Below are 20,454 nucleotides of genomic sequence, written 5' to 3'. Positions count from 1 at the left end.
ACGACATCAGTGGAATAAGTCTTGGAATTGACTCACGTTATTATAATCATGTATAAACATGTGATATCTTTTTATAAAAACTCAGCAGTTTACTTGAGCTCCAAGAATGACTGCATTTCTTAATCCTCCTTGCAGCTAGGTATGATTATCTGACCTAGAGCTTGGCTAATGGAATGTAAACAGACGTTACTACATGATAAATCTTAGCATATGTTAACAGGCATTATTTTTTTCCCCAATGAAATAGTCTCGGGCATACATGCATTTGAGAATTTGTATTCACTTAAATTTTTATTAAAGCAAGAAGATAAAATTCAGTTCACATTCAAGTTTCAACCATATGTCAGGGACTGTGTCAGGTTCTGGGAACATAGGATCGAACAAATTCTAGCCTCAACCTTCAAGGGGTTAGTAGTAGTAGTCCAGGGGAAGTCTAGTTGAATGCTGTGGTAGAGACAGATATGCCTGAGGTGCTATGGCAGCAGAGAAAATGCTGAGGTTATCTAGGAAACTCAAACTCAAGAAAGATAACAGACCTAATGTAAGTTTATAAAATAAAAGCATTTAAAAATAGCGTCTAAAGATCTCTGTTGTTGTATTTTAAGTATCAGTTACATTAAAAAACAAAATGAGTCCAAATGTTATTATAGAAGATAGAAGTTAAGAGGGAGGGAAGGAATACAAGTGAGCTCAATTAATTTTTTAAAATGTTTTATCTATTGTATAGATCTTTTCTTTGTATACTAATTTTATAACTAGAAAAAAATAATTTAAAATCCAGTTTTTAAACAGAACATGTATTTCTTAATGTAGCACATACTTTTTTTTTTATTTAGCAACATGGTTTTCTTAAGATTCTTGCACTCAAATCTTTATTTTCAGAAACACAAACTCATGTTAACATAGTGTGTGTTTTATACATATCTTTTTTAATGTATTAAATTTTTACTTAGTGTAAACATGTACAGTGCTCATAGTACTTCACAGTTATTCCAATGTAGATATTGTCTGGCATTGGAATTTAAGGAACAGATTCCAGTTTCATTCATCGATTGTAATATTGCAAGGAGGAAAACAGTATGCACAGTTCTTAATGTTAACATAGCACCTGCTCACCATCACTTAGAGTTCTCACTAATGTGGGATGTAGCTATTCTCTTTTAACCCAGCATTTCTCAATCTCATTTCTCTTTATTGTGATTTTGTAAGGTGAGGGAGAGACCTATTTTCACAGACGTTGCTCTTCCTTTTGAAAAACTGAAAAGGGATTAGTGAAATCTCATCCCATTTATGACCTTTAATAACTTCTCTCATATACCGTTTGCCATTTTCAAGTGTTTTCTCTAAGGTGACTTACCGAACCAGGACTCTCTGGTGTCTTTCAGATACTGTGCTTTATAACCGTTATATCTTCTCTGATTCAGTTTTTAAGCAAAAATGAAGTCTTTTGTTTTTCCTTGTAGACTTTGCCTTCAAAAGAAACCACGTTTTTAAATACTACACAAATGCCCTGCTTGCAATCAGCTTCAACTTGGAGTAGCTGTGAACACAATTCAAAATCTCAGATATTAAGAGAACATGTATCAGAATTGGACTCTTCTTTCCATTCTGTCCTATCATTGCCATCAGGTAAGCCTACTTCTAAAAAAATTTCTAAGCAACTCTGAATGTTTTCTGTGGTGAGTCTAATCCTGTAGATACAAGAAATCTAATAAAATTTTAACAATTATTTTGCCACTGGATATTATGGATATTAGAACTGAACGGTTTTCAATGAGGAATTAATCCTGTGAGTTAATGTTCGATCTTTGCAAGTTGGTTCTTAAATTCCTTGGAAACCATTTTGAGTTACAATAGGAAATAACTGGCTTTTGATCTTTTCAGTGTTAAATTCTTAGAATTTTATTGATAAAGTGACTATGCTGTTGAAACGTTTTCACATTGTCAGTATTTTTTTCCCTAATACGTTGTTTTGCACAGACTTTTCTCTGCTATATGATATTGCCCATCATTAGCTTTTGAACCACAAGAAAATCTATAATCTATAACTGAGCAAATAAGGCACGTACAGCCCCACATCCCTTTAAGTTTTTAGTTCTTGATTTATGTTGGAACCATTCCAGTTGTTTCCTTTTTTTTTTAAAGTTTATTTTTTTAGTAATCTCTACATCCATCGTGGGGCTCAAACTCACAACCCCAAGATCAAGAGTTGCATGCTTTTCTGAGCCAGCCATGCGTCCCTCTAGTTGTTTCTGTATTGAACTGAAGTAAATACTGGGTAAAAAAGGAAACACTCTTCACACTAGTTATCTCGGGTTCTTCTCTTTAAGGGAAGACATCTCAAATGGATTTGTTTCCTTTTTTGCTTTTGGTTTTAATCCTCAGGGACTGCTTCTCTTTGTAAAGCACTATACTCTGTACCTATTCCTGCCCTGAGTCCTGAGAATCTTTGTTTGATTTTTTTTTTTTTAACCAATATTTGAGTGGTTTCTTAGCTACTCTATACTTAGAATTAAGTTCTTGGCAGGAACTATGTTATTCCATCTTTGAGGAAAATTTAATAGCAGAAAGAAACAATATAAATATAACAATGGTAATGCAGCTAACATTTGAGCTTGGCATACCTATAAGCATATTACATTTTCTTGTTTAATTCTTCCAACAGTCCTATGAGAATATATACTGTTGTCCTCTCTATCTTCCATACAAGAAGATTGAAGCTTAGCGATGTTAAATTACTACTCCAAGATTATACAGCTAATAAATGTTGGAGGCAGGATTTAATGTGAGGTAGTAATACTCCAGAGCCACACTCCTAACCTTTACTCTTCACTGGCTTTCTGTTTTCTCACAGTACATTTGTTTCTCTGATGATAAAACCCTGAGAGCTGGTGTAATAATCATCCTTCACTTAATCCTCTTATGTCCCTTCCAATAAGTTAAGATTAACTTCCCCACCTACTAATTAGGTTATTCATTTCTTCTTGATTTCTAGTTTAAAACAACTGAAATGTAAACTAGTAAGTGTACTGAAGAGTTATAAAATATTCTTATAAAAGCTCAAGGTATATGGGTAGAAAAAAGGGCCTTCTCTAGTTATATCATCTTTTCTCACAACCCATGAAGAACAGTGGTGGAATAGATATTTTCTTTATAAAAGTAAATGATATTTCTTTGGAGAAATAAACTTATGTTTTAGTAATTGGAAAATATTGGGTTCCTGAAATGTTTAAATAACATGTTTAATTTGTAATTTTAGTTTCACTTTGTTATGTACTTTTTGCATGATCATAGTATATAGTGTTTGGATTGAAAGCTTTCCTACCTCTGTTCCGTCCCTTTGGGACAGATTCCATGTTGAAACTCATGAATTTTTTTGTTTTGTTTTGTTTTGTATATTTTTCCACACTTGAGTATGGACCTATTATTAAAATATATCATTTGAAAAATAAAATAACATAAAATAAAATAAGTCATTTGAGGGAGAGATACTTCTTTGTTTAAAATCCAGACCCATTCTGGATGGGTTATGATTTATGTTTGTAATTATTTTTTTCAGTAGCAAAACTTTGAATTCATCAACTACTTTATAAAATATTTGTTTCTTAGGAAGAAGTTTAGGTGTCTGTATTAAATGCTTTTGGAGATGGTTTTGTTTTTGCATTCTTTTTTTTTTTAAGATTTTATTTATTTATTCATGAGAGACACACACAGAGAGAGAGGCAGAGACACACAGGCAGAGGGAGAAGCAGGCTTCATGCAGGGAGCCTGATGGGGGACTTGATCCAGGACTCCAGGATCACTCCCTTGGCCAAAGACAGGTGCCAAACCACTGAGCCACCCAGGGATCCCCCTGTTTTTTCACTCTTGATTGAAAAAAAAAAATTTCAATTAATGTGAAGTACATCTACTTTATTATATAGCTTCTCTTTTGGTTGTGAGAATATAGAATATAAATACAGTGAATTGAACATCTAAGTCTCTAAAGGAAGAGACCTAGTCTGTAAATGTGTTTTAATCTTAGTAAAAGTATATTTTGTGATTCATAATACTAGTAAACTAAGAATATACGAAACATGGTGTCTACATAAAAGGTAGCATTTGAACTTTTAGAAACCTCATTATTTCAAATGTAAAGTTTGTGGGGGTAGGGTGGAAATGACTTAGAGTTAGCCAGGCTTGGCTGTATGTTTTATTCAAGACCTTTGGATGCATTTATCCCATTCTGGGAATCATACTTAATACTTTCAATTTTGATCATATTATCTATTATTTTGGTTTATGACCAATTATTCATCATTAGAGTTTTTGTTTACTTAGTGCATATAATCCATTATTTCCAAAACATAGTTATCTATATGCTTGGAGAGAGTATTTTGCCATTTTTGATAGTTGTGACATTTTAAGTTTTTGCTTATTTTTCTAAGCTTATATGCTAGTTAGAGAAAGCAATCTTAATATTAGAATCTATAAAGAGTGTTATTCACTAAAAGTACTTTTTTATTACTCTATTTTTCCAGATGTGCCTCTTCATTTTCACTTTGAAACATTGTTTAAAAAGACTGAAATAAAAGGAGATCTTGCTGAAAATAAATTTGTAGGAGACTGTGTCATATCTCCATCACCTGGTATGTCATTTACAAATCTTGTACTTTATATGCCTTTTATATCTTTCAGATACTGTTTTTGCTTTCTAAGGAAATAAAATTTAACAAAGGAACAAAATGTAAATCCTTAATTTTTAATATTCACTTTTTACAAATCACACATATACACACACAAATAGAAAATACACAGGAGTAATCTGTGATACTTATCACAAAAATGTGATACTCATTGAATGAAAATTATGAAATACTGATAAATATAAAAGGAAATCTAAATGCACTTGGAGAAACAGCATTCCTGGATGATAGGAAGGATATCAGTTCTTCCTCTTGGTTTATATATTTAAGGAAATGTTACTCAAAGTTCTAATAGTTCTAATTTGGTTAACTTAACAAAATAATTGTAAAGCCCATTGGGAAAAATAAATGGGAAAATACAAAAGTAACTGCTAGAAAAAAGTATTAAGAGAATCTATCCTAACCACATACGGAAACATGACAAAAATCTGTAATAGTTATTATCACAGATTTCATGTACATTTAGTAAAGTAAATTGGTGAAGCAAATTCTATAGCTTATACTTTATTATATAAAAGAAGAATTAGAAATGAATGAGAACATGGAGAACTATTCATTGAAGAGCATTGTTAATCTTTTGGGGGAAATTTTGTTTACATACTTGTTTCATACCATGTATCAGAATAAATTTCTAGTTGGTTCCAAGAATTTGAAGAATTAAAACACTAAAATTACAAAATAAAACTTGCATTATAATGAAATAGTTATGAGTACTATGGATGGGGGTGGGGACATCGTCTGTGTTTGGAATCCATCAGAAGAAGAAAAATATCAACATGTTTTGACCATATACAAAGCTAAACTCTTCTTAATATTAAAAAAGTCATACAAACTAAGAAAAATTATTCCTAGATGAAATAATCATCTACCTCAAAGACTCATGAATCAACTCAATGCCTGTAGAATTGAAGTTCTGAAAAGTAGCAGATTTTAAAATAATTTTTTTAGGTTTTTTTTTTTTTTAAGATTTTCTGTATTTATTCATGAGAGACACAGAGAGAGAGAGAGAGGCAGAGACACAGGCAGAGGGAGAAGCAGGCTCCACGCAGGGACCCCGATGTGGGACTCGATCCCGGGGCCCCAGCATCACACCCTGGGCTAAAGGCAGGTGCTAAACCACTGAGCCACCCAGAGATCCCCCAATTTTAAAATAATTTATAAAAATCAGCAGCTTTTATAAATACCAGTGATAACCAGTTAGAATACGTAAGGAATTATACTAGACACATTGACAATGAAAATACAAAATATCTAGGATTAATTAAACTTAGTAAGGACCTACATGAAGAAAACTTAAAAAGTATACTAAGGAACCCAAGAATATGTGCCTATAGAGAAAAATACCCTGTTTCTATCAGAAGACAGTATTGTCTGGAGCACTTGGGTGGCTCAGTCAGTTAAGTGTCCAGCTCTTTTTTTTTTTTTTAAGATTTTATTTATTTATTGATGAGAGACATAGAGGCAGAGACACAGGCAGGGGGAGAAGCAGGCTCCATGCAGGGAGCCAGATGTAGGGACTTGATCCTGGGACTCCAGGACCACGCCCTGGGCCAAAGGCAGACACTAAACCGCTGAGCCACCCAGGGATCCCCAAGTGTCCAGCTCTTGATCTCAGCTTAGGTCTTGATCTCAGGGTCCAAATTTCAAGCCCCACATTGGGCTCCACATCTAGCATGGAGCCCACTTTAAAAAAAAAAAAAGGGCAGTATTGGAATTTAAGATGCTATTTTTTCCCAGATTAATTTATAATGTAACTAAGAATCATAGAGGTAATCTTCTTTTGTTTTAGAACAAAGTTATTCTGAAGTTTATGTGAGAGAGAAAATGTTGAATAGTTAATAAACTTTTTAAAAGATCAGTAAGAAAGAGGTGTCAGATATCAAAATTATACAGCTATAATCATTAAAATATTGTGGTATTGATGAAAGCCAGATCAATGGAACTAAGTAACCTAGAGACAGACCCAACTGTCCATTATTTGATAAAAAGATAGTTTTTCCTATCAGTATAGGAAGGATGGCCTCATCAATAAATAACAGTAATTCTTACAAAGTACTCCTTATGCACCACTATTGGCTGAAGGGCTTTATGTTTGTTGATTTCATTAATCTATACAACCTTGTATAAAGTATTGTTATTTTACTCCTTGACTAATTTCCCAGAGTCACGTTTGAGTAGTGTTAGGGCCAGGATTCAAGTCCAAGCAGTCTGGCTCAGAGTCCATGTTTTAAACAACTAAGTTTCTTCTAAAATCAGTGGATTATAATATTAATCAATGAATTTTTTGGGAAAAAAGGTATCTCTACCTCATACAGCACGTTAAAATAAATTTAAGGTGAATGAACATTAAATACATTCTAGATGGATTAAAGAGTTAAATGTTAAAAGTGCTGTCTTAAAAGAATTAGAAGAAAACCAGATGTATTTAATGATTATGATCGTGAAAATGATAATCATAAGTAAAATTTATTGAGTGCTTATGTGTAGACACTCTGCTATTTACTATTTTTTTCTGATACATTAGGACATTTAAACATTATAATCATCAATTCTGGCAAGACTGCGTGTAATAAGACCAGGACCCTCAAATATTTTAGGTAGCATTAAGAATACAAACCTTTTGTGAAGTACTATGAAATTATAGTGCTTTTAAACTATGCCTTTTTTTTATTAAGTTCATTAAGGAAAAACAACTGTTTAGTTGTGCATATGTTATTAAACTGTTAACTCTGTATTCTGACCCATAAAACCATTTCTAATAACCTAGTCTAATACTAAATATAAAAACCACCTCTATTTACAAGTCTATTCGTTTCACCATTATTTGTGTTAATGAAAAACTGGAAACAACTTAAAGAGCATATTGAGATATGGTTCACTAACACAATGGAACATGCAGCTTTTAAAAATATCTTAAAAGTTCATGTGGGGATGGAAACATCAAAGAACGCCAAGTAGTAGAAAGGACAAAAATGTGTTAATTCTCTGTATGTTATGATTAATAACCATGTAAAAATGTTCATTCTTCTACCAATCAAATGCAATGTGTGAGTCTTTTGGGGATCCTGATTTGAACAACTCAGCTGTATAAACATGCAGTTTTTGAGATAATCAGTGAAATTTGAACACGCATGGCTGCTGAATATTAATGAACTTTGTTAGATGATAATGCATGTGGTTACATAGACATACACAATCTGTTTGTTAGAAATTCAGGCTCACATATCTGTAGATGACAAGATACAAGATAGGATGTCTAGGATTTGTTTTAAAATAGGCTAGCAAAGAAACAGTGGGGAGAGAGATGAAACGAGATTAGTCACCAGTTTAATTGTTGATGATGAATGGTAGGTACAACAGAGTTCATTCTTCTCTTCTTTGTGTTTGTTGAAATTTTTTCACAGAAAAAAAGTTTTTTAAAAGTTGAAAGCACTAAGAACAAGGAGCAGTTGTCTATGCTTAGGGAAAAAAGACTAAAGAAATACAGAAAAATATAGGTTATGTTCAGGTACTTTTTCATGATATAATTCTACTACTTTGAATCTATACTGAGACTAATTTTTAAAGAAAAAATGTATACATGAAGGTGCTTATTTTAAGAATGACCATAATTGAAATATCATGATAACAACTAGCTCTAACAGCTAGCATAGTTAAATCATATTATCGGTAACAAGAAGAATGTTGGGCTTCCATCTGAAAAAATAACAATGAGGAGTGAATTCTCAAATTCGAAAACTACAGTTGTACGTGGATTTAAATGGAATTACATTTTAAATGTAAATATGAAATATATGCATGTGTATGACTGGAAGGAATATACAAAAATGAAATTATATGCTATTAGATAAGAGATTAGGTGATTATATTATTTCTAATGTTGTTATTTATCTGACTTAAAAAGATAGGGCAGCATAAATGTGTTAGGCACAGTATTAATAGTAACATATCAATAATGTAATGACATGCTAGTAATGGGGAATTAAGAGCTAGGAATGGAAGACAGATGAATGCTACAATTATTAGGCAAATCAGTGAAGTATATTCTATTGTATCCCAACTTCACCTCCCTTGTTTTCTTTCCCTTCTCTCCCAACCCAAATAATTATGCATTAATTAGATTTCATTCTACATATGCAAGTCTGAAAAAGCTGGTCATTATTATTTGTTGTTAGCGATTTCTGTAGAATTAAGCAAAACTAGAGTTCAGTATTTATTGACCACTTACTCTGTGCCAGGCAGACTGTTCAGTGCTGAAGAATCAAAGGTGAATCATAGGGAATCAAAGAAATTATAAGGTGTAATAGGAGGAAGCAGACATACAAATAACTATTAAAATGATGTGGCCACAGATAGGATAAAAAGTCTAAAAAAGGCAGTGTGTAACTCTCTACCTAGAGGAAGGGAGGGATAAGGATGATGGGGGAATGGGCAAGAAGACTCGAGAAAGATGGTGATGCCAAACGTAGCTTTACATACTTAGTTGGAATTTAGAAGAGTCAAGTGTTCCAAATCATTGTTCCTCAAACTTCTATGTACAAATTACTTGAGGAGTGTTAGAATGCAGTTTCTGACTCAGTAGGTCTGGAATGGGGTCTGATTCTGCATTTCTAACAAGTCCTAGGTGATTCAAATACTGGGGGGCCCTATTGGTTTTAAAATGGAAACAAACGTGATTTGTCATGGAGACATAAAACAGTGTGATGTGTTCAAGTATATACAAAATGTCTGGTATTTTAGGGTAAATGTGAAGTGTGTGAAGGTAAGTAGATGGATGTTTGTCTGCTTTGCCGTGGCGCTTTTATGTATCCAGAAGAATTTTAAGAAAGCACAGCTGACTCAGGTAACAAGTAGGGAAAAGACAAATTGTAGTGGGTTGAAGAGTGAATGATTGGTTGCCCATTCTGAGAAAATAGGAGCAAAGCCACTTAAGGGCTGTACTCATCAAAATATGCAGTCATGAAAGACATAGGACAGTGAAACTGTTTCAGATATAAGAAAACTCCAGACACGTGATAACTAAATGCAGTGAATAGAATCTTCTACAAAGAACATTATAGGAATAACTAGTGAAATTTGAATGATTCCATAGTTAATAGTATTGATTTGTCAGTTGTGTGTGATGTGAGAATGCCCTGGTTTTTGAAAAATACATGTTGACATATTGAGAGGGACATTGTGTCAGCAACGTAGTTTCATCGGAGTTCAGAAAAATAAATACGATAAACTTAACATTTGTGGAATCTAAATAAAGGGTATAAGGGACTTCTTTTACTATTCCAAGTCTTCTGTTAGTCTGACACTATGTCAAAATGAAGTGTGTTTTGAGTGGAACAGTGGCACCACAACCCACCCCAGGAAGCCAAGACCTAGGTCTCAGGCCTCTTCCCCTGCACATGCTCATATCTAAATCCACCGTCAGTGCAATCTTACTCATTTGTTTCAAACATGCTCCTGTCTACACTCTATCATGTTCACAGTCCAGCCTAATGAGCCTTTATCTGCGCTCCTTGAAATAGCCCAGTTATTTTTCCAATCCCTGTAGCTAGTTGATCTCTTCAAAATATGTCACATCTGCTCCCCGCCCCCATTCCTTAAAATATCTGACAGAGGGAATATCCTGGGGGACCCCTGTAGCACTACCCACCCAGGAGGAGGACTCCTTGCTCATGGTTCTTTTTCACCATATTCCCTGCTCTACACTAACTGCTCTTCCAACTACCAAATTCGTCTGGCTCCCCATTGCTTTGGGCCTTTGTACATACCATTCTCTCTTCCTTCCCCTTGCCATCAGGTAGTTCTGTTCATATTTGAAAACTGTCACTTTACCTGGGGTTCTTTTCCTAGAGCTCTTTTACTGTTATATACTCCCATTAACTTCTCTAATTAGTACTTTTCTGTTACACATTGTAGTTCTTGAGACAACAGTTTGTTGTCTAATCTCCATTAGCCACAAAGATCATGACTGGTTTTGCTCACCGGTGTCCCCAAGGTGTATAACACAGTGCCTGGCATAGAATTAGCCCTCTATGAAAGGGAAGGCAGGAGATAGGAAAGATACTACTGGGTCAAGGTGTGTTTTCGGATAGAATTCAGGAGAGGATTTTGGAGACCAAGAACGAAAGGCTATAAGCAGGTGTAGTTTGATTCTGAATTGTCGTATTTCCTATTGCTTCAAGAGTCCATCGCAACCTTACAAGATACTAAGGGTAAATAAGTGTAAAGAAAACGTAAGTAAAATTCAGTAAAAAGTACCACCTTAGGGAAGATTGAAGTTTCTTCAAAAAGATTGATTTGCTTTTAGAAAACAAGGAAGGTGGTGAATTGCTTTTAGAAGAGGTGAATGGGCTTCCAGTTTGCTTTAAAAACACTCCAGAAATGTTTCCATTAAAACGAGAGAGGGCATTGTTGGATCACCTGCCCGTTCCAGGCGTGTTCTACATTTAAAAACCTCTCACAATCCTAGTCACCCCTTTCTAGAAATGAGTTAGGCCTGCCAATTTATTTTGCTTTCTCTGTGTCCTGTTGGTAAGAAATCGTGGGGGCCATCTTGGAATTCTGCCATTTTCCCTGAGCTCTTTATTTTTGAAAAGATTTCTCTGAGAGAGGCAGACGGAGAGGGAGAGTCCCAAGCGGACTCCAAGCTCAGTGCAGTCTGACAAGGGCTTGATCGCACAACCGGAGCAGAACTGAGCGGGCGCTCAAACCACAGAGACAGAGCCACCCGGTGCGCCTCCCTGAGCTCTCTAAAGTCCATGTTCCGTTTTCCAGCGTCTAGCTTTGCTCTGTCATTTCTTTCTTTGCAGTAATCTTTATCCCTTTTCTCGTAACTTTTAGGGTATCTTTATTATAAAGTAATGTATGATTAAGATTTTTTTTCCCCATCTGACACTCATGAGCTCTTGAAATCTTTCAGAAATTTTTTTGTCTACCATTGCCTCTCCTTCTGTGTTGCCCCGTTTTGGGTTGTCCTTCCTCCCCCATATTTCCACCACTCTATTGCTTGGCGTTGCACCGTTCCTGCCTGACCCACCGATGGTCATGTCCAGCCACGTCCATTCTATTATTCAGCGGTCGGTGACGGTTCTTAACACTTGAACAATTATATTTCCCATTTCTTAAGTTTTCCTAAAGGAACCTCTTTTGCCTGTTTCTTTTGGCAATGTTAGTTGTTTTAAAGACTTGCTATTTGTATTCTGTGAATCCACCCACTCTTTCTTGAGAGGGTTCATTTGTTTGTACCTCTTGTTTTTTATGGTGTTCGTATTCAGGTTTTTGGAGCCGTGTTCTCAGCTTTAACGTTGACATTCACTGTTAAGAATTCTGCCACTGTTATTTACGGGATCCTTTTCGTAGGTGGGGTAGACATTTGCACTCAATACTATTTTCAGAAGCAGTTAGGGACAGGCAGGACGTATTTCAAAGTGAGGCACTTGGACATTGCTTTCTCTCCACCCATTCCTTTTTCTGCTCAAGACTCTCAGATTTTGTTACCTATTAAGGCAGATAATCTCCAGGAGTGTGGCTGAGGAGTTGGCATGTGTAGTCAGCCTATCAGAGAATATCCGTCCAGGTAATTGTCCAGCTCCATTTCCCTTTCCTCCAGGTAACAGCATGTGATCATATTTTTATGGCAGCACTTTCCCTGCTTTTGCACCATTTGTTCTTCCAGTTCCATGTATCAGTCTTTCTTACAGGGATTCCTCCCAAATTCTGCTTTATGTACAAGTTCTCTTTTACTGCTTGCTAATGTGGATGTCTATGCGCAGATCTGTGCGTATGTCTAAAACTTTTGTCGATTATTTTTAGGGTGCTTTGCCATCTTGAAATCAGAGTCCCAGTTACTGTTGGTAGACCATCTTTTTTTTCAGCATTGGTGAGAATTTGGCACTTTGGCCTACATTTTTTTCATCTCCAAACCCTTCAAAAAAGAAGCCGATTTGGTTTTTAATCCAATACTGGAAATATGGGGTTCAGATAGGCAAGAACAATGGTGATGAAACTAACATTTATTGAATATTTATCATGTCATATCCTTCTAATGATTATTACAGGGATTAATTCATTTAATCCTCATAGGCCCATGATAGCTGCTCTTACCTCTATTTTTATAGATAAGGCAACTGAGGCACAGAGATATTAAGTGACCTAGAGGTTTTAGAAAATATAGTGCTTTTAAAAAGTGGAAGAATGGTGCTGTACTGTCAGTTTGATGGAACCTGGTTCTTGCTCTCAAGAGGTCCCTGTCTTTTATAAGTTTGTAGAATTCTTGATCTTGAATTTTTATTTTTTAAAGATTTTATTCATGAGAGACACAAAGAAAGAGACATAGAGGGAGAAGCAGGCTCCATGCAGAGAACCCGATGCAGAACTCAATCCTAGGACCCTGGGATCACACTCTGAGCCGAAGGCAGATGCTCAACTACTGAGCCACCCAGGCGCCCCAGTCCTGAATTATCCTCAAATTTAAGGGTGAACAGATTCAGATTTAAGGGATTCAGATCATATCCAGCCAAAATTTATAGGCCTGAACCAAACTCCCCCATAAAACTTTGTAATTTAGAAGACTGATAACAGGTTACCCTTCCTTTTCATCTCCATCAAGTAATGGAGCAACTATAGGAAATTGAGCACTTCTTGAAGATGTTTTTAAGGAATCTTATTATGGGGATTTTCAGTTTAGGAGCATTCCATATTGGTATAGAAGTATTTCTCTCATGTAATTCTGAATTGGTGAATTAATGTTCTGCAATGTTGGAAGTAAAAACAAATTAACATGTTCATTATGTGTTATAGAAAACTTCACATTTCCTTTCTATTTGTTTTAGTACATAATACTTCTCTGAATCAGTGGAGAAATGGATATTCTCCTACATGCAAGCCTCAGATAAGGTCAGAATCTTCTGCACAGCTGTTCCAGGGAAGAAAGAAAAGACACTTGAGTGAAACAGCATTAGGTAGGTTAAAATGAAGATATGAGCACTAGAACTAAAAATTGAAAATAAATTCTGATCTGCATAGAACCTCTGCTTCATGGAAGTTTATAATCCAGAATAGTCCCTATTACACAAAATATCTATGGTTCTATGAAAGTTAAACAGCATATTCATGTAGTCAGTCCAGAATTTTCTCTGGACTGGGCATTCATCTACTTTATGGCAATTAAGGATTTCCATCTTATATTCCCTAATTACAGTTATCTTCTACTGACTATTCTGGACAGAACTTAAGCCTCCAACATTGTGTTCTGGATTCAAAATACATCAGTACAAAGTTACCTTCTAGAAATTACCATTTCTGATAGTTACTGTGGTCACAGTTCACTGAAGCTTCCTCAGAATTCTGAAAAATTGGATGAGAATCACCTAATGTAACTCAACCAACTAGTTCAATTTCCCTTAGAGACTTAAGAGTTCCAAGATGATCAATAGGTATTGTTGAAACTACAGAGTGGGGTTTGTTATGGGGATTTAGGGCTATCAAATAGTTTCCAGAATTATTACAAGCAATGATTAAAAAATGAGACTTACCAAAAACATATTTTAAATGGCAAATTATTTGTTTCTTGTTCATTGTTCCAGTGGACAGAACACTATATAGTCAGGTATTCATTCCCCAGATGTAATATGTCAATATATCCAGTAATTTAGAAACTGCATTCAAGATGTACTGGACTCTATACTTAATGGACTGAACACATTCATCACTGTCTCAAGAAATCCCACCATCACTATCTGATAATCACTACTTGATGAGCTAGTGTGGCACAAAATTAAACTCCTAGCCACAACCAGAGGTTTCACTGTGTTTTTTCTAGTGCCTCAACCTTAAGACAGCTGAGTCTCCTTAGCTTTTGAAGAACTTACATGTACAGATCTTCCTCTTGCCTTATGACAGGGTGACATCCCAATAAACCCATGTTAAATTGAAAATATCCTGAGTCAAAAAACTATTTAATACACTAACCTAGTAAGTACCACAGGTTAGCCTCAAATGTGCTAAAAACACATTAGCCTACAGTTGGGCAAAATCACCTAACACAAAGTCTATTTTATAATAAAGTGTTGGATATCTCATGTAATCTATTGACTGCTGAAACAGTACAGCATGGTTCTATGGGTAGAGAATGGTTTTAAGTGTATTGATTGTTTATCTTCGCAATCACACGGCCGACTAGGAGCTATGGCTTGTTGCTGCTTGGCATGAGTATCCTACTGCATACTGCTAGCCCAGAAAAAGGTGAAAATTCAAGGTATGAGATTGCTACTGAATTCCTGTCAGTTTCAGGCCATCATAAAGTTGAAAAATCCTAGGTTGAACTATTTTACGTTGAGGACTGATTATGTCTAATACATAGGAAAACTTCTGTCTCTTAGTAAGATTCATTATGAAAAAAATCACATTACCTAAGATTTGAAATATTTCACTTGAATTTATCTAATTTCAAGTTTGGTGGAAATACAGGAAGAAAAGTAAGATGCTATACATTACAAAGAAGTAACTAGATAACTCCCTCAAGTGCAGGACATGAAAAACTCTTACAAATTTAAGAAACCTAAAAGACAAAAACCAAGTTCAATATGTGGATCCTGAGGACATTTTTTTAACAACTAGACAAATATAAATATGGATGGGGTATTAGATTTTACACTACAAAGGAAAACACTTTTTAAGATCAGAAGTAAAGTAAGGGTAGCAAATAAGGGAACAAATAAATGTATACTCACAAATTAGGGAATCAAAACAAACGGAAAAAGGAAATATGGAACAAACACAGAAAACACCAAGAGTAGCAAAGTTGTGATCAACATCTTCAGAGAAAAGAGAAAACCCATCGATGAAATACAAGAACAGGACAGTATAAATGAATAACAGGCCAAGAACTTTTAGAAAAATTTAGAAGTCTCAGTAGAATGCTCAGAAGATCTAGTTAAGGAAATCTCCCAGAAATTAGAACAAAAGTCAGATATAAGAAAATGAAAGAATAGAGAAAATTAAGGAGATATGTCTTTGGAGGCTAACATCCAAATAAGACATTGGAAAACACATGAACAGAGTGAAGGGCAAAGATGAGATTTAAAAAATGAGATGTACTGGATAAAAACTTATCAGGATCCCCTGAAAATGGAAATAATTGTGACAGAACTGTGGGTAAGATTTTTTCATTTCCTTAATTTTTTGATACATAAATTAAAAAAAAAAAGGAATCCTATGTTACCTAAGCAGGAAAGTAATTTTAACACCTGTCTGTGTAACGTATGACATTCTCTATGGTTCTTTCCATGGCAGGAGAAAGAACCAGATTTGAAGAATTTGCTTTTCAACGCACAGAACCAGAATCCCATAGCAATTTTACTGCTGTTACTAATGTCAATGTTATATCAAGAACCCAGAATTCATCATCACAAGTAGGTTTTTTTTTTTTGTATTCTGAACTCTAAAATTGCTTTATAGACTTAAAACTTGCTGATAAAAACTTTAGAATATTGTTAATCTATAAAGTCTTACTTTACTAGCACATGACATTAGGTAGCAATAGATGATTTAATTTTTTTTAAACTAGTGAGCTAATTACTCAGTAATCCTTTATTATGGCTTTTTTTTTCCTCCTGTGTGAAAAACTATCATAACCATCTCTCCTCCTTACCATGAGGTTTAATAGGAATCCAGCATTTGTGGTGGTCTTATTGATTTGTCATCTGGTCATAGAATAGAGGTTAAAAGGTAAAAGGGTTTAGAAAAAACTGTAAAGCCCAGGGGCCGGGAACACATAAAAGAAGGTTGTAAAAATGAGGTTTACGAAGTGGTACACCAGATATTTCATAGTCTTTCTGAATAAGGAAGTGTGTTGGTTAAACGATCATTTCCATGATGTTCAGGGTGCTTTATGGTAACTTCTTTGATAAGTCTTTTACATTTTAGGCATTCTTATTTTCTATGATCTTAAAAACAAGCTTATATGTATGTAAATCTTCACTGTATACCTGCCAAAAGGGACTGTGCTATTTTACGGAAGATAAGGGTCTTTCTTATTTTTCTTAACATTTTGTGGTCAGGTCTATCATAATATATTTAGAACGTGTACAGTATAGCAGTATACCTACTGGATAACTCACGAGAAGAGGGCATCAGCACAGCTAACTAGATACTGTTGTAAAACTACTGTGATCCTACTCTGCAGAACACTGCACGACGGAGACTGAGAAGTGAGAGCTCTTATGACATAGATAACATCGTGATTCCCATGTCGTTAGTTGCGCCAGCGAAGTTAGAGAAACTCCAGTATAAGGAAATACTTACTCCAAGGTATGTATACTTACATCTTTTTATCTCCTCTCTTTCTTCTTTTTCTTGAATAAATTTACGTTTTTAGGGTGAAGTTAAAATTTTAATTAATGAAAGGAAGATACTCCTCTCTCCCTTCCTTTACTTGTAAAACCATGGAGGGAAATAGGTGAAAGAACCCTTTATATGACTCATGCTAAAAGTGCCATATATTATCACTTTGTCAGTTTTTATTAAGAATTGGAAATTCCTAAGACTGATTTACTCTGTACTTAGTCTTTTATTCAGTGATGTTATGTGTATATACATGGCCCAAAAAGGCACTTTAGGGATGTAAGTATAGTAACAAATAATCCTTGCTCTTCAAAATGGAGTTTTGCACAAGATTGCAATGAGTTCGAAGAAAGCAACTACCTTGGCAAGGGGAATTCACATTGTAGGACAGTAACACTTGTAACAACAAAAATAAGATTTTGATGTATTATTGTCAAATCAGCAGTACACACATTAAATGCATAAGTGGGAAGATTTAGGAAGACATTATGAAGGAGGGAGAAAGAACAAAATTTACATAATTTACACAGGGAAACCACAACAAAGGCACATGGACGTGTGCAAGGCTAAGCCAGAGACAGAGATTTTTGTGTAGGGTGATAAAGTTATGGTTAGAAAAGAAGTTATAGACGTCCCAGAATGCCACACACAGATCTGCTGCTTACTGGCGGTGAAGTTAGTCAAGTTTTTTTTGTTTTGTTTTGTTTTGTTTTTTTTAGCAATGATGAAAGCAGTTTCTTAAGAATGTCAGTCTGGCATGAGAAAGTAGATAGAAGAGGTTGGAAACAGAGATATAAGCTCATGACAACTACAGTTAATTCCTACCCATCTCTATTCTAGCTGATTTCAAATGTTCTTATTCCTAATTACTTTGAGGTATTATGAATGAATCTGTTGAGCTCTCCAAATATGTAAGGAGTAACATTTGTGGTTCTGATGTTCTGCAGCAATGTTTTTCAATTTATTTTGGAAGGCTGGCGCTACCCGGTTGTGTTGGTTGCTTAAATACAGAGGAATTCTGTGATCCAGTGCTTAAACTTGAGAGGCCATGATGGGTGTCTTCACACAAAGAAATTGGCCAATGCTCAAATCAGAGCTCTTCTCCCCTCCTCTTCCTGCCAAGCCACTGTCTCAGCATCTACTGACTTAATTCAAAATTAGTACATTTGTAGGTATAAAACAGAGCTATGCAGAAGAGACTGTTTACTTTAAGACCAAAAGTAAAGTCTCTTTTTCTCTCAAGATAAATCACTCTTTAAAAAAAGAAAAAAAAAGTATGAAAATACAACCATATGAATTATGGAAGCCCTAAGGAAAGAAAACACTACTGCATTAGCTGTGCTTAGTGAATGCAGTTGCTTACACTTATTTAACAAAAGCTGAAATCGGTTTGTATCTTCAACAGCTGGAGGATGGCTGTTCTTCAACCTTTGGATGAATATACTGTAGGTGAAGAAGAGGTAAGTTGCCTTTCACTTATGGATAATTGCACATTATATATTATGAAGCCTGCTTAATTTGGTTTTTGAAGACTAAAGGGAACTATAAGCTCTTTAACATGCAGATTTTTTTTTCACTTATGAAAACAAAGTTCTTCATTTAGGATATGAATTTCATTAGAAAAATGTTTTTGTGCAAGTTTACAAAGAATAATATATAAAGAAAAACACAAATATATCATTTGCATACATGAATTGTTGTAATGCTGAATTTACATTAATATCTACATTCATTCCCAGTATGAGTCATGTTTTTTTGCATGAGATTTACTCCTAATATTCAAGCCTACAGTGCCATATTCAAAACACTGGGAACAAACTGCTTTTGAATTTGGAAAACTTTGGACCTAAGAAAGTAATGTGAATGTAATGGATACATCATGTAAGACATAGAAGGAAGTCTAGGATAGTTCTCATAATCACATATTAATGTTTCTATAGAGAAATATTTCTAGAATTTAGCCAGATCAGGCTATATAACTCAATGAATTATGAACCACTTATTTCAGAGTTTTAGAATTGCAGGGAAAGGGACTGTGAGCCTGTATAGGTAAAACTTACATATGAAGAAAGGAACAATTTCAGAGAAAAACACTATATAATCAAACTAATTTGAAAGTGATGTTCTGTAGAAGCAGCGTTATATAAGACATTTTCTGCCATAATCTATGCCCTGACTCTGTTTTTCAGCTACCAAAATTAACTTTTTAATGCCATTTCCTCTTTTAATATGCTCTTCCCTAATTCAGAATGATCCTAGGCAGGAAACTCAAATTCTTAAACCACTATCACCAGTCTTAGAATTCCAGATAAATTGATGTTCATTTTTCTCAGTTTTACTTTTCTTTGATATAATATTCCTAGAACAGTGTATTCCATAAAGGGCAATCAATACTGTAAACCTATTTGTAATCTAGGTACATCTTCAAACGTGACCCAAGAGAGAAAAAGTTGTGTTTAAAAAAAAAAGTTAACTCCTTTATTATGGAATCTGAAGCTCATCTCATAACCTTTGTTCTCTCAATTTAGATTTATTTTAGAGTTTTCTTCCTATATTCTCTTGATGAGGAATTGTTTGACCTGTTCTCATATTTCAAAATGTTTCTGATAAAAGGAAAACTTTATTTCTAATTCCAGGTAGAAGATCTTTCTGATGAAGTCTTCTCCCTAAGACACAAAAAATATGAAGAAAGAGAGCAAGCCAGATGGTCACTATGGGAGCAAAGCAAGTGGCATAGAAGAAACAGCAGGCAGGTGTTATCAATTTAAAAACCAGACCCATGAAATCCATGCTGAATGGTAATGAGAGACCACTAAAAAGGAAGAAAATATATTGTTTAAGATCAGTTATTTTGCACTAGAAGTGAAACACGTCATTTCCCTGAGTATATAAATATATTTTGGTTAGTGATGAAATGTGTTTCTGTATTTTCCTCCGCTCTGTTTCTCATGCTTATTGTCAGCCTGAAGAATAGATTTAACTCAGCAAACAATGTGAAAATGTTCCCTACATAAAGTAGGTCATTTCAATGCACTCTTAAACACTAGGGATTAGAATCTGGGTGATCTATTTTAACATAACCACTTAAAAAATATGTTGTTCTTAAAATTTTTCTCAAGAAACCTGTCCAGTCTAAAAGGCAGATGGTCTAAAATACTTTGAATATGACTTTAGGGGAATGGAAATGAAATCCTAAAAACATAATCAGTAATTATATATTTGAGAAAGTCCATGGTATTTTATATTTACACCTATGTTTTAATATAGACAAAACTCACAAAGCAAAATCATGTTGAAGTCTGATAGTCACTAAATTTAGTGTGGGGGCATGTCTCATTTACTTAGTACAGCTGACCCTTAAACACAGGTTTGAACTATATGGGTCCACCTATACACAGACTTTTTATAGTACAGTCCTCTAAATGTATTT

General features: G+C 34.7%; 1 protein-coding gene and 1 long non-coding RNA gene across 18 annotated transcripts in view; one reads left to right on the top strand and one right to left on the bottom strand.

Annotated features, from left to right (window-relative positions):
• LOC102152600 overlaps positions 1-10,625 on the bottom strand; it is an 86,930-nt gene extending 76,305 nt beyond the window's left edge. For 6 of the 7 annotated variants that reach the window (XR_005385323.1, XR_005385326.1, XR_005385322.1 and 3 more), the window contains exon 1: positions 8,914-10,625. This is a non-coding gene — a long non-coding RNA (uncharacterized LOC102152600). Of the gene's footprint in view, positions 1-1,357; positions 1,471-8,913 lie in introns of all 7 variants that reach the window. The other variant, XR_005385324.1, reaches the window with a different exon arrangement.
• The window catches only part of KANSL1L (KAT8 regulatory NSL complex subunit 1 like), a 130,841-nt gene that overhangs the window by 106,763 nt on the left and 3,624 nt on the right, over positions 1-20,454 (top strand). For 10 of the 11 annotated variants that reach the window (XR_005385321.1, XM_038585635.1, XM_038585634.1 and 7 more), the window contains 7 exons: positions 1,464-1,629; positions 4,521-4,628; positions 13,514-13,642; positions 15,975-16,093; positions 16,867-16,991; positions 18,430-18,484; positions 19,661-19,773. Coding sequence is in view for 10 of the 11 variants with exons in the window: in XM_038585635.1 (XP_038441563.1) it covers positions 1,464-1,629; positions 4,521-4,628; positions 13,514-13,642; positions 15,975-16,093; positions 16,867-16,991; positions 18,430-18,484; positions 19,661-19,773 (815 nt within the window). In the remaining variant the exon portion in view is untranslated. The remainder of the gene's footprint in view (positions 1-1,463; positions 1,630-4,520; positions 4,629-13,513; positions 13,643-15,974; positions 16,094-16,866; positions 16,992-18,429; positions 18,485-19,660; positions 19,774-20,454) is intronic. The other variant, XM_038585636.1, reaches the window with a different exon arrangement.

This window comes from Canis lupus, chromosome 37 (assembly GCF_011100685.1).
Source record: "Canis lupus familiaris isolate Mischka breed German Shepherd chromosome 37, alternate assembly UU_Cfam_GSD_1.0, whole genome shotgun sequence".
Classification (NCBI taxonomy): domain Eukaryota; kingdom Metazoa; phylum Chordata; class Mammalia; order Carnivora; family Canidae; genus Canis; species Canis lupus.
The sequence above is the reverse complement of the archived record's forward strand: the minus strand, read 5'-3'. Positions and strand labels throughout refer to the sequence as shown.